General features: G+C 47.2%; 1 protein-coding gene across 3 annotated transcripts in view; it reads left to right on the forward strand.

Annotated features, from left to right (window-relative positions):
• The window catches only part of LOC144754851 (WASH complex subunit 2-like), a 770,229-nt gene that overhangs the window by 98,113 nt on the left and 658,401 nt on the right, over positions 1-13,715 (forward strand). For all 3 annotated transcript variants that reach the window (XM_078643106.1, XM_078643107.1, XM_078643108.1), the window contains exon 6: positions 13,404-13,465. In XM_078643106.1, coding sequence (XP_078499232.1) covers positions 13,404-13,465 — 62 coding nt within the window. The remainder of the gene's footprint in view (positions 1-13,403; positions 13,466-13,715) is intronic.

Here is a 13,715-nt window from a genome sequence, read left to right on the forward strand (position 1 = left end):
GGTTGCTACTCTGGTGCTCAAATCCAACAAAGAGCAAGAACGCTGCCCTCTCTTGGATGGTAGGCAAGTCTAAATACACAGCTATATATTACTTTTCCATATACTCAATCATAGTGATGTGAGGAGTACATTTCACTCTTCATTAAGCATGACCGAAGTGCTTTCAGCATAGATCACACACATAACCCATACCCTTTACACCAGAAGCAAAAATAAATGTGGGTAAAGCACTTGTCTCTAATGCCTCTTTTCTCCATGACCTCCATTACCTGCCTAGCCGCAGTGACCTTCTATCAGGAAAAGAGCTCTACTGTGGTTACTCAAGACAACAAAATGTTTACCACATAGACCACACTGCAATTTAACGTCTTTTTAACCAAGCACACTTCCCGTCTTATAGCAAGTACTTTGGCTTTTTGTGAAGGGTGTGAATAGGCATATGAATGCAACTACAAGCCAATATAGATGATCTTTGACCTTGAGCTGTAAACCATGTAGTCTGTGATGTTGGCTTGTAGCACATATTCGGCATTCTGATTGGGTGCTGCAGAATGAACATTCCTACGCATGAGCAACGTCTGATCGTTTGTTCCAGAAAAAATTGAAGTGTTGTTGTGAAATCTTATTCTTATGAAGTGGTTAGACACTTTAAGAGTGGAATTGTACATCCAAGAAGTATAGGGAATCAAGTTTTCAATATCTGTAATCAATTATTTTAGGTGTTCCTCGCCATTGTGATGGTTTACAAAAAGGGACTTGCTGTAACTGTACCTTTGCGATGGATTCTTCTAACTGCAGATTTCTCACCTTAAAATATTCTTGTGGTGCCAGAGTAGGTCTGGAGATTTTTCGAACTAGCAGTACTGTGTGCCTCTGAATAGCATTTGTGTGGCTCTGCGTTGGCTTCAGCCCGCCCTGAAAATGACTGAGCAATCGATAAAGCATCAAACAGGTCTTGTATAGCGCAGCTAATCATGCAGGAGGGTATCCAGGTGCTGAGGGCCTTGCTGCGGAGGCTCAGTCGAACAGCCAGGTCTTGACTCCTTTCATGAATTACAGCAGTGAGCATGAGGTCCAGAGGTGAAGAGGGGGGTCATTCCAGGACCTAGCCACCAGGTGGGAGAAGGAGCAAACTCCGCTGCGGCTTTGGCACATGTGAGGGGTGTGAGCGAGGTGAAGGGAGGCGGAGCGCAGGTGTCTGAAGGGTTGGTGGAAGTACAGGCAGTGCTTGATGTATGAGGGTCCTTCATTGTTCAGCGCTTTGTCAGTGTAGATCAGTATCTTGAAATGGCATCTCTTCTGAATGGGGAGCCAGAGGAGCTTCCTGAGGTGGGGGGTGATGTGGGTCCACTTGGGGGAGGTTGGGGATGAGTCTGGGAGCTGAATTCTGTATGGTCTGTAGTCTTTTCAGGAGAGATGTAAGTTGATTCCGGAGGAGTGCATTGTCGAAGTCCAGTGACTGGTGGCTCATGCTTGGGTGACTGTTCATCTGTTGACTATGACCCATTAGACGATCTTGCAGGGCATGCTCAGGGTGATAAAGCAGGCGGAGGAGACTACATTGATTTGGTTTTTCAGGGTAAGCGCATGCTCTCCAGGATGATGCCAAGGTTGCAGGCATGGTCTATTGGCGTGGGTGAGGGATCCATTTCGGAATTACACCAGGAATCATTCTACAGGAAGGTGTTGTTCCAGATGATCAGCACTTTCATTTTTTCTGTGTTGAGTTTCAAGCAGTTGTCATCCAGTGGGCGATGCTTGTTCTGCACTTGTACAAGTTGACCCTCGTGGTGGAGGGCTTTTCTGATAGCGAAAGGATGAGCTGGGTGTCATCGGTGAAGGATATGATGTTTATTCTGTGGAATTCTGATATTGTCGGCCGGGGGGGGGGGGGGGGTCATGTAGGTGTTAAACAGGTTGGGGCTGAGGGAGGACCCTTTAGGGGTGGCACAGATAATGAATGGTCTTGTGTTCGGAGTTGTAGGGAGGAAGGCGGATTCTCTGGGTTCTTACTGTGAGGGAGGGGATCCATCTGTGGGTGTCTCCTTGAATTCCGATGTGGTGGAGCCTTTTGATAAGGGTGTGGTGGGATACAGTGTCAAAAGCTGCTGAGAGGTCGAGGAGGATCATGGCCGCCGTTTCTCCGCGGTCTAGGAGGGCTCTAATGTAATCCGTGGCAGCGATGAGGGCACTTTCGGTGCTGTGGTTCGTGTGGAATTCAGATTGGGAGATGTCCAGAAGGTTGTTATTCTCCAGGTGCTCCATGAGTTGGCGGTTGATGGCTTTTTCAAGCACCTTGGCGGGTAAGGGGAGCGGAGAAATGGGTCAAAAGTACTTGAGTTTTCTAGGGTTGGTGTTTTTTTTTTTTACTTGCGCATGTTTTCATTCGTCAGTTAAGGTGGCCATGGAGCAGAGCGGTGACTTCAGTTCCAGTCTTAACCTTCTGTGTCAGATCTGGAGCTTTTCTCCTGAATTTGTTGGATTTTCTGGTGACTTTCAGATTTTTCAGTGTGCTAGGGAACAGTGTCCTCACCGAAAATCACAGGAATCAAGCCATGCTGAAACTGCTGATAGCAGATGTCGTATTTTCCGTCACAAATCTGCAAGAGGTCTGTCTTTTGTGCCTGGGCTCAGGACAGAACTGTGTTGGGTGATAAGTGCATCCTAATGCACCTAAAGACTATTTGAGACCCGGAGGTGATGCAATATGTCAGTGAGCACAAGAAGAAGTTGCGGTCCTCACGTAGATTCCACTCATGCACCAAGTCACTTGCCCGGAGTTATCCCCATGTCGCTTCTGCCACAGTTCCACTTCCCACTCTAAGTCTTCCAGTAAGTCCAAGTCCAACTGCAAACATAAAAAAGCAAAGCTGGAGTCAACGCCATCCCATCACTCCGACTTCAAGGAAAAGAGGAGGCACAAGGGTGTCATAATGTAAATCCTACTCTTTCAAGGCCACTGGTCACTGAGCCGTTTCCTCAGCTGGTCCCAACACACACTGGATTCCTCAGGCTGTTGTCCACCCTGCAGCAGATCAAAGCTTTAAAGGAGGCCATCTGGCAAATATCAAGTATGCTGCCAGTTCCCTCTGCCCTGCCTTCAGGCCCCACTGAACAACAGGGTCTTTCAGTCAGGTTATTGCTAGTAGGTCCACCCTGGATGTAGTTTGTCGCCTTGGGACATGTTATCTGTGCTGTTACCGACTTCTACTTCAGCCCAGCATTACACAATGGCTGTGGCCACTTTGATGCCTGAGGATGATCTGGCACTGATGCCAATGTCAGACCCACAACTGGCATCAGCCCAAGCTTGTGCTATGAAATTTCAAAAGCACTGCAGGTTGTCAGACATCCTACTGTATTGTGCCTCAGCTATCAGCAGAGGTTGTTTCAATGTTTCATACAAAACCATCTCCACACTTACAAAACATTTTTCAAAGAAACAGTCAATGTATTCCTATGGAGAAAAATGAAGTTAATGGTTTTGCAGGTAAGTACAAGTTTGTGGGAGTTGGTATTCTGGGGTTAGAACCAGGGCTCCCCAGATTCAAAGATGCACTCTCAAAGCACCCTCAGCGGCACTAGGGTGGGCCGGGTGCAGAGTGCTGAGGTCCAGTGTTATCCGATAGTGGGCCTCAGTTTGGTGGCTGCTCAAGAGCAGGCCACAAGGTTGGGGGAGCAAAGCTCCTGTTGTTAGGCTCAGGGCAAAGGGTGATCCGAGTTACCACACAAAGTACACCAGCATCTAGTCCTTGCAGCTATAATCTGCCCCTGAGGTGACCACATTTGGCGGTGTGGGTCACCTTTTCTACCCAGAACCCACTATTTCTGCCCTCCTACAATTGGAAAAAATATAGTTTGGGTGTACAGATCAAGCTGCTCACCCTGGAAGTGTGGCCAGCCTTCCTGGAGGTGTACACCTCCTTCATACCTAATCTCCCACCTTGTCTGGGTACAAGCCTGCTTGGAGCAAGGAGAGTGCTGTGTCCGCCTTAGGGGGACAGCCCAGATGCAGATCTGAGGCGGTGCAGACTTTGAAGCTCCCGCTCTGATGTGTCTCTTCATTAGCCTACCTGAGAGGGAGGAGGTGTGATCTCCTTCCTGCTCAGGCCTCTGTTCCTGACTCCTGGGAGTGATCCAACTGCCTGGCAGAAGGTGAGATTCCTGTCTTGGTTTCAACAGGCGTGGGAAAGCGTGGGCTGGTCAGCCAAAGCACAGTGAAGCTGGGCAACTAGGTGGACAACCTCTAAGGTGCTACCTAGGTGCATGTCAGCCTTCTTTGACACCAGATTTATGTCAGGGGAAAGAAGGTACATTGTTCAACACCAAACTTAGCATATTTAGGTGGTATCTTAATGGAGCTAGCATCCCTGGTTCCATTTCCATATTATTCTACTGACCACCTATCACTTATAGTGTACTTTAATGGTAAGGACACAATAGAGACATATATGCTTGCACTTACATGTCCACATTCCTAATATACTGCACCGTACTTAGTGGGCACAAGGAGGCCTTCTCTAGGGATGACTGACGTATACCAAAAGCAGTGCATTTGACTGTGCCCCACATGGTGAGGGCACACTCGAGTTCGAACTGTTTGCACAGGCCGGCTGTCAGTAGTTTGCTTGGGTCACCCAAGTTGGCACAAAACCGTGCTGCAGCCTTGGGGACCCCTTTACCACCTATGCCCTGGGTACCCCTGGTACCATATACTAGTGAGTTATAACGGGGTAAAGTTTCTGTCAGTTGGGATTACCGATTCACACAAGTTTTAGGGAAAGAGCACTGGCACTGTTGCCTGGTTAACAGGCTCCAGTGCACTGTCCGAGCTGAAAACCAGCATCTAGTAGTTCAAATGGGGGCAAAAAGTGGAGGGACTACTGCAAAATGACCTGTTTTATTACAATCAGAATCATCTGGGCCTAAGTCATTCTGGTGGCCAGGATGGTACCAAGAGAGCGTGATACCAAGAACTCCTGCGGTATAAAAGGGGGTGGCGATGGACGGAGCATCTGAATCAATCAAACACTCACACCCAGTCAAAAGATCTGGGTTTAATCCATCACCGTTCTTTAGCCCACTCTGCCACCCCAGTTTAGACATGGCTATATGCAAATCAGTCTGACCCTGTGCCTCATGGGAACAGTCCAGCCCGAACTGCCAAGCCATGTCTTCCCTGGACCGGAAACAAGCTTCCGAGGACCGGTTTCTGGCATTTCAGCCGTCTTCAGCCCGGCTTGTTTGAATCCAGTGGCAAAGTGAGCAAGGGACTCACGTCTGAGCATACCCTGCCACACTTATGGCGGCCAAAAGCGGTATAAAAGGGGGTGGCGATGGACGGAGCATCTGAATCAATCAAACCAATCCAATCCAATCCAAAAATTCTTTATTTCGGTCGTTTAGACCATAAAAGATACAATTAAAACATTCAACAATAAAAAGAACATTCCCTTGTATAAAACATTGCATAAAAGTTAAATTCCTTGGAAATCTGTTCATGGGAGAGAGAACATTGCAATTCATATCAATGATCAGTCTTTTAGGAGTTTATGTCTTATCTGCCACATGGCCAGTATGTATTTGGCAACTGCAAAAACTATATGGGGCAGAGTGCTGGTTTTCAGTAATCTGTAAGAGTACAGATGGCTCCTTGTGCCCAAGTTCCTACATAATGGCACAAGCCAGTATTTCCTTGGTCTGTTGTAGGCTGGGCAAAAGAACAGGACATGAATTTCCTCCTCATCATGATTAGCGCACCCCGGACAGATTTTATCATCACTCTTTGTCCATTTACAAGTAAAAGTTTTAATAGGCAGGGTGCCCAATCTCCATTGGATGAACAGTTTTCGAGCTAAAATGGGAAAGATAATGTCCATAAAACCTTCAAAATGATAAGAATTTTTGGAATCCAAAAATCGATCTGTTAAGGTGCCGTTATTGGGTGCAGATACCTGATTAGATAAACTTTTTTCCTTATATATTTCCACCAGTCTTTTGCGGGAGACCCTTTGGCAGCCTTGTTCAGGAGCATCCCATAACTCCTGGAGTCTCAGGCGATACAATTCTTTCTTGATGAAAACCAACCAAGGAATTCTGTCACGCTTGTTCAAATTCATTACATGAATGAGGTCTTGCCTGTAGTGAGCAAGCTCATCAGTGGTCCAAAGCCTGTGCCAGAATCTTAAAGGCTTTAGTTCAAGATCCTCAGCTACAGAGGGAAGACCCACATCAAGTCTCAAGGGAAGCAGAGGTGTGCCACGGGGGAGGGCTAAGAGACGTCTGAGAAAAGTATTTTCTACACTGAGAAGTTCTGCCCCAGCTTTGTGCCCCCATTGCTCACTACCATAAGAAGCGGCCGCTTTGGCTTGAGTTTTATACATTTCTATTGCCGGGCTTATGGGTTTAAAAGTAGAAGTATTTGCAACCTTCAGAATTGCACCGGACAATTGACAAAGTTTGAGCCGAGATCTTGCTATTTGGGGCTCCCAGGAGAGGTTCTCATCTAGGGTTACACCCAAATACTGGAAGGTTTTTACCCTTTCCAGTTTCGCTGAGCCCAAGGAAGGGTTAGGTCTGGTTTTGGGGGAGGGGTTAAATATCATGAATTTGGTCTTCTCTGTATTGATCTCAAGACCATGTTTTGTACAGAAAAGACCAAAACCATCTAGGATCCGCTGGATCCCCATCGGTGATTTGGAAAGCAGGAGGGTATCATCAGAAAACATGATAGCTGGTACCCTCCTGCCTGCCAAAAAGGGAGCGTTGTTGTCCCTGACACTGTCGAGATGGGATATGACACTGTTAACGTAGAGGCAAAACAGGGTCGGCGCCAAAACGCAACCCTGTCTTACCCCTCTAAGGACTGGAAACCTGGATGACAACGCTCCATCCCTCCCACACCTAACCTGTGCAAAATTACTGGTGTGAAGCCTAACTATAGCGTGTAGTAAATGGGTAGGAACACCCAGCTCCTTTAGGACCTCCCACAATTTCTTGCGGGGGACCAAGTCGAAGGCTGACCTCAGGTCCACGAACACCATGTACAGCCTCCCCCCCTCGATCCTCACAGTTTTCCAGTAGAGGAGAACGAGACGGAAAACCTGATCCATGGTGGACGTGTTTTTCCTGAAGCCAGCCTGGAGGGGACTTAGAATTTCATTTTCCTCCATCCAGTCCAGAAGCTGGTCCAAGAGAAGGCGAGAAAATAATTTTTGGGGGACATCTATGAGGCTGATCGGCCTGTAGTTGGCTGGGAGAAGAGGAGAGCCCTAAGCGTGGAAGGGTATACTCAGATGTGAGTCCCTTGCTCATTGCACCATCAGGATTCAAGCAAGCCGGGCCGAAGACGGCTGTAATGCCAGAAACCGGTCCCCGGAAGCTTGTTTCCTTCCCAGTGTAAGAATTGGCTTTTGTAGTCTGGTCTGCCCTGTTCCCATGATGCACTGGGCCAGGGACAGACTAATTTGCATAAAGCCAGGTTCTGAAACTGGGATGGTGCAATGAGCTAAAAAACGGTGTTGGATCTAGCCCTGATCTCTTGACTGGGTGAGAGTACTCTGCTTAATTCAGAGACTCTGTCCATCACCACCCCTTGTTGTAAATAATCTTTTTGAAAATGGGCACTATCTCCGCCCCCAGCTAAGTACTAGGGATCTCCATACCTCCTGCGATGGAATTGAACAAAATAAGGAAGTACGGGCCCCATATCTCTGGATGATGTCTAAAAAGGTCACCGGGCAATCTGTCTAATCCCGGGGCCTTCCCCTTCGCCAATCTCTCTATTGCACTAACCACTTCACCAAGGGTAAATTCTAGTCCAGCTACAGGATTGGATATAGCATCCGGGTCCACATCATTGGCAAATTTAGAGATATCTTGGTACAATTTGCCAAAGTGGTCTTCCCAGACGGAAGATGCAATGTTTGGCTCCACTGCGGCCTTTGGTTCTCCTGTACCTGTGTTTACCAAAGACCAAAATTTTCTAGAGTCCCTCGCTTCTAGCGCTAGGGAGAGATCCTGCCATCTGTTCCAATCCCATTCCGACCTTGCCTCTGCCATAGCTTCCCTATAATTTTGCCTAAGCTCTGCGACCTTACCCTTATCAGAACCTACTTTTATTGTAGCTATTAGTTCTGCCTTAATCTTTCTACAGGAAGAATTGTACCAGTTTGAAGTTCGGGTCTTTTTCTTACGTGGGACTACCACTGGAAAAAAATACCTCACCAAGATCTCCCACTAGGTCTACATGGATTTGGGCCACTTTCTCATTGTAATTTGGTGTTCTGGGCTGATTAATGAATACGTCCAGATCATTTAGCTTAGGGAGTGCTAATTCATAGATTTTAGTTATGCTCTCTTCTGAATTAACCAATTTCCCTCATTTTACCCTACGCCTATTAGAGCTAAGAATCAGATTCCCTGGATCATCACTTGGATTTTCAGGTAGTAACCCGCCAGCAGGTACAGGATGCACCATATCTAATAAAAGTGCGTTATAGCCGCTGTCTGTTCTTACGATTACCTTAAAATCTTGAACCTTGGCCCAAAGACCAATATCCACAAAAATATAGTCCAACCTCGATTCATGGTCCTTCCTATTGAAGGTACACAATGAAGGGATGTCAGACGGGGTGCGTCCATTACAAGCCCTTAGAGCAAAATTTAATGTTAGGGACATAAGTTGCACTGCAAGAGGGGACCAAGATTTAGGGTGAGGGGATTGACATGGTGGTACACCCCAGAAGTCATCTTCAGTAGTGAGAGCACCCTCCCTTAGACCTTCCAGTGATTCAAAGTGGCAGTTAAAATCTCCGCCCATCACTATCTTACAATCAGTGGGGAGTTGACCCAGGAATGACGAAAGTTCTTCTAATGTGGGTGACTCCGCGGCCACACTGACTGGGCGAGAGTAAACATTAATGATTGCCAAATTTAGCACATTAGGGCACTTGAGTAGAACACACTGAATGTCTTGCGAAGACATCGGTACATTCTCCGCATTACACCCAATGTGACTAGCTACCCAAATCGCCAAACCACCCGAGGGCCTCCCTCTGCCACTCCACCTGGCTTTAATTTAAAAAACTGAGTACCCTACTCTACACAGGGGTTCCCTGGCCCATGTCTCTTGAAAAAGACAAATATCACTACTGCCAACTAAAGAATCCCAGTCATTTGTGTGTAATTTATTAACAATACCCGCCACATTCCAGGAGAGGACTTTTAGGGTTTCGGCTGTAGATTTTATTCCCAGCCCCCCAATTTTCTCTGGTTCGATTTCTAGTAATGGAACTGCGGGCCCTTGCAGTGTTGTTTCCAAAAGGGATAAGGCAGCAGGTGTTAGGTTGGGACCAGACGGAACTACGGGTGTTGGGCTATATACAGGTGGATTACATGATAGGTTACTTGCTCGGCCCGGGGGGCAGGAAGGAGTTGGGTCTTCCTGGGGGGGTTAGGTCAATTTCTCGAGTGATGACATCAGTGTCGCCTACAGATTCACTAACGATACTTCGGGTACATCGTAAGGATGCACCCTTTCGAAGTCAATCAACCTGATCAAGGCAACTAAATCTATTCGGGTGTACATAGGTGCCATAAGCAGGAATGACATTACGGGCGGGCCTGTATCTTGACCCATCAACAGCAAAGCCAACCCTTGTCCAACCATCGTCCCTCCTCACAGTCAAGTCACGTACATTAGGGTAAAAGTATGACAGTGGAACCAATTCTATAGAGGTATTTCCTGGACCTCCTAGCCAGTTACAGATATAGGTAGCAACCTGGGGACTCTTGAAACTTACAATTATACAGTCCTCCACACTTTTCTTGGCGGTGTACCTAACCCACGGGACCCTTCTAACCATAAGAACCTCTCCTCTGAGATTAGGTGGTAAGGGCCTTTGGATATTTAACCAGCTAATAGCCTTATTACGTAGAGAATCATAAGATTCTACCACGTCACTGGGAAGCTCTGGTACCCCCATCAAAATCACAGTATAGGCTGCCGCCTCTGGAGGCAGGTTAACTGCTTTACGCCAGTTATTAGACCTAGCTAACCGGGTTGGGGGGCTAGCTGTTTCATTCATTGGTCTCTCTTGGCCAAGTAAGCTGGCCGAAGCAGGTAACTTCAACCTCTTTACAGTTTGTACCGGAGGCAGTTGCCTAGGGAGGGGTACAGGAACAGACTGTGGCGCCGGGGCTGTACTCCTATTTTCCCTGTTGGGAGCTATTGATGGAATAGGGGCCATAGTAGTTGTAACAATAGGGGAATGAGAAGTCCCAGCATTATCCACATGTTCTCCATGTGTGCTTACTCTTGGCCCTAGCGGATCACCACCACTACCACCTAGTCTTTCTATAGCTAGAAGTCTAGCCTCTATAGAGTCTAATTTAAGGAAAAGAGGATCCAAGAGACTTTTAAAGATACCAGTCAGTGAGCCTATAATGTGCTCTGGGGTATTGGGAATTACCCCACCAAAAACAAAAGGGCCAGTGTGAATGGAAATGAGAGTGGGGGGTGGAGTGCATACCGTTTCCAGATCGTTCCCCGTTGCAGATGTTCCAGGGGTAACCAGGCGGTCCTCAACAATGTTCAGTAGAGGGTCAACTTTAGCCCTTTTAGCACCTTTGGACTTCCTAGATCTTTTCCTTTTCGGGGCTGCGACTTCTCTATTGCCCAAGTGTTCAGTTAATGTAAGACCATCCCCCCGTCGCCCTAGATGGTACTAACTCAACAATAGGGGAAGATTCCATCTCATCAGTGTCACGTAGTGAATCTCTATCCCTATGAGAGTTAGATGGTGTCCTTAGCTGTTGTAGGACAGACTCTATGGTTTGGTCAATACTGTCCATGAGTGATAAATGCGTGGCATCAAGTAGTATTGATGACCTAACATTGGATGATGACCCTTGTGAATCCAAATGTGAATGCTCTATACCCTCCGCAATTTGCTTCTCCAACACAGTAAGACCTTTGTTCACCACTGTGTTTGCCTTAATTAGAAAGTTATCCAAAGTCCCTGAGGCCATAATGTTGGCCTTACTTCTTGTTTCCTTAGTGGCCATTTTACTCGCTCCAAGTATCTCTGCAGCCAGACAGATCAGTAAATGAACCTGGGGATTGGGCGTTAGGGGGGTAGCCCGGTCCGGTCTCTGCCGTTCTCTAACGGCCTCAAACGGCCCGCCCTTTACCCGGGCTTCGTCCCGCGCGCGTCCCGCGATGCACGTTGGGATTCCAATTAAATCCTAGCGGAGGGTTGGGGCGGGGCACGCCCGGGAAGAGGCACCAGCTGTGGATGTCAACAAGAATGCTGGTCCTCGCAGTCCCGGGCGTCCGCACTGGCTCCTTGCAATCAGGGACTCCCCCCGTGTAATCCCGTCCTCAGCTTCACAGGTAACTCGGCAGGAGTGTTAATTTCCACACCGGCAGGCAGAAAGACAAAGTCCCACAATCCAGGAACTGCTGCGAGCGGCTCCCGCGAAGCGGGGGCCGCGAGCAGTATTAAGGCGGAGGGTGGGGGCAGGGCAGCCCGGGAAGAGGCATTAGCTGTGGATGTCAGCAAGAATGCTGGTCCTCGCAGTCCTGGGCGTCCGCACTGGCTCCTTGCAATCAGGGACTCCCCCCGTGTAATCCCGTCCCTCAGCTTCACAGGTAACTTGGCAGGAGTGTTAATTTCCACACCGGCAGGCAGAAAGACAAAGTCCCACAATCCAGGAACTGCTACGAGCGGCACCCCAATCAATCAAACACTCACACCCAGTCAAAAGATCTGGGTTTAATCCATCACTGTTCTTTAGCCCACTCTGCCAAGAACTCCTGAGCATTAGGAGCTGATGAGGCTGCCACTTTGGGAGGACTTCTTGTCTCAGCAACAGAGTAGAATCCTCCGAATGAATCTGGACACCTTACTCCTCCATGTGTGGAGATTGTGTGATGGTAACTGACTGCCCAGTTTGCTGACTGGGGTCATCTGCCGTACTAAGTGCCCTTCCACAAAATCCACTTATGCCAGGCACTTGGACAAATGTATGACCTTTTGCGGTGCACAAAATACAGACTAATTACGGACCAATTACTGGTAAAGCTGTTGGATGTAATTTTATTTGTTTTGTCTTTCATCCAGCACGACCTGGCAGTGCAAATGGTTATTTGTCAGTCCTTTTGACCATTCTATGTTTGCTGGACCAGCTGTCCTTGTTCAAATCACCTGTTATGATAAGATTTATTAAAGGTTTGAAACATTTCCTCCCAAGCACTTTGTAAAGTCACCGTGGAACCTTAACTTTTCTAACTTTAAAGACTGTCTTCCTCACTGGCATTACGTTAGCTTGTTGCGTGAGTGAACTATAGACACTCAGTGCAACCGTCCTACAACACTGTTTTCTCTGTCAAATTGATGCTGATGTATCAGACGACCTTCCTACCTAAAGTGGTTACCTGCTTCTATGATGGGCAATCCATCACTCTACAAGTGTTCTTTGTTCCCCCTCACCTCTCGAAATAGATGGAGGGACCCCAAACGCACTATAACCTTTTACATATGTTGTACCAAGGATCAAGTGGGTGATCAACTTTGCGATGTTCTTTAAGTATAGAAACGGAAAATGTTCAAAACAGGACGTTGTCGTGGTGCATAGTCGTCTGCAGTAAGATCTGCTCTGCACTGGCCAAAAACCAAGGTCAGAGAGCCTATTCTACTTGCGCCATGGCTGCCAACACTTCGTTGCTGTGAGGGGTGCCTGTTATTTCGATGTGGACATTGGTTTATATGTTCACAAAACACTACTGCCTTGACAGCCGGGTAGGGTAGGAAGGGCACTTCACTTGTGTGGTTCTGCAACGCTTTTTGGTCTGAGTACACTACACAAATCATTCACCATTGCGGGGGGTACTGCTTTGGTATCTGTCCTAAGATGAGGAATCTACATTTAGTAGTATCCATCAGAAGAACAAAGTACCTTCAGTAAACTTCTTTCTGGTGGATACTCGAACAAACCATAGATTCATCGGCACACTGTATCCAACAATTGTTCACACACTGCATCTGTGGGCTCTGAAAAGAAAACACAAGGAATTAACATTAGTGTGCAGGCGTGGCGATTATATGTGGCTCTTCTTGTCATTTGGCCAGTTTGGAGCTAACCCAGAGTTGAATGACTCCACCTAGCAGTGTGTGCAAGCACTGCTTCAAAAGTCTCCAGATCCAGACTGACATGGGAAATATTCTAAGGTGAGGAACCTGCGCAGAGTATCCACCAGAAAGCGCGCTGCAAAAAGTAAATACCTTTTCTGATCCCCAGTATACAAATGTGGTTGCTTCTTTGCACTAAATGTGCCACCTTTAACAGCGAGGTGATATATTCACGTTTAATTCATTCATTTTTTGTTTCATTTATAACAGAAGGCTCAATAGACAGTGATCTTGCCAGTGATGTTGACAGTGAAGATGTGAAGGAAGAGCGGGTAAGTAGACAGTGTGAGCTATTTCACAATTATTGTATGTTCTTGAAAACATATTATCCAAATCCTTCTGACTAACAGGGTATTGTTTTGCTTAATGTTTTCTGAGCAATGATGCAAGTTATCCCCCAGCATAATCCTGGCTCCATGATACCTGCTCACTTTTCTTCATTTGGGAGGAACAAATACAAACAAAGCACATCACTGTCCTTCTTTTGCAAGTTGGGGTATTCTCAGGTCCATGAGCTTCCCC

Source organism: Lissotriton helveticus, chromosome 5_1 (genome assembly GCF_964261635.1).
Source record: "Lissotriton helveticus chromosome 5_1, aLisHel1.1, whole genome shotgun sequence".
Classification (NCBI taxonomy): domain Eukaryota; kingdom Metazoa; phylum Chordata; class Amphibia; order Caudata; family Salamandridae; genus Lissotriton; species Lissotriton helveticus.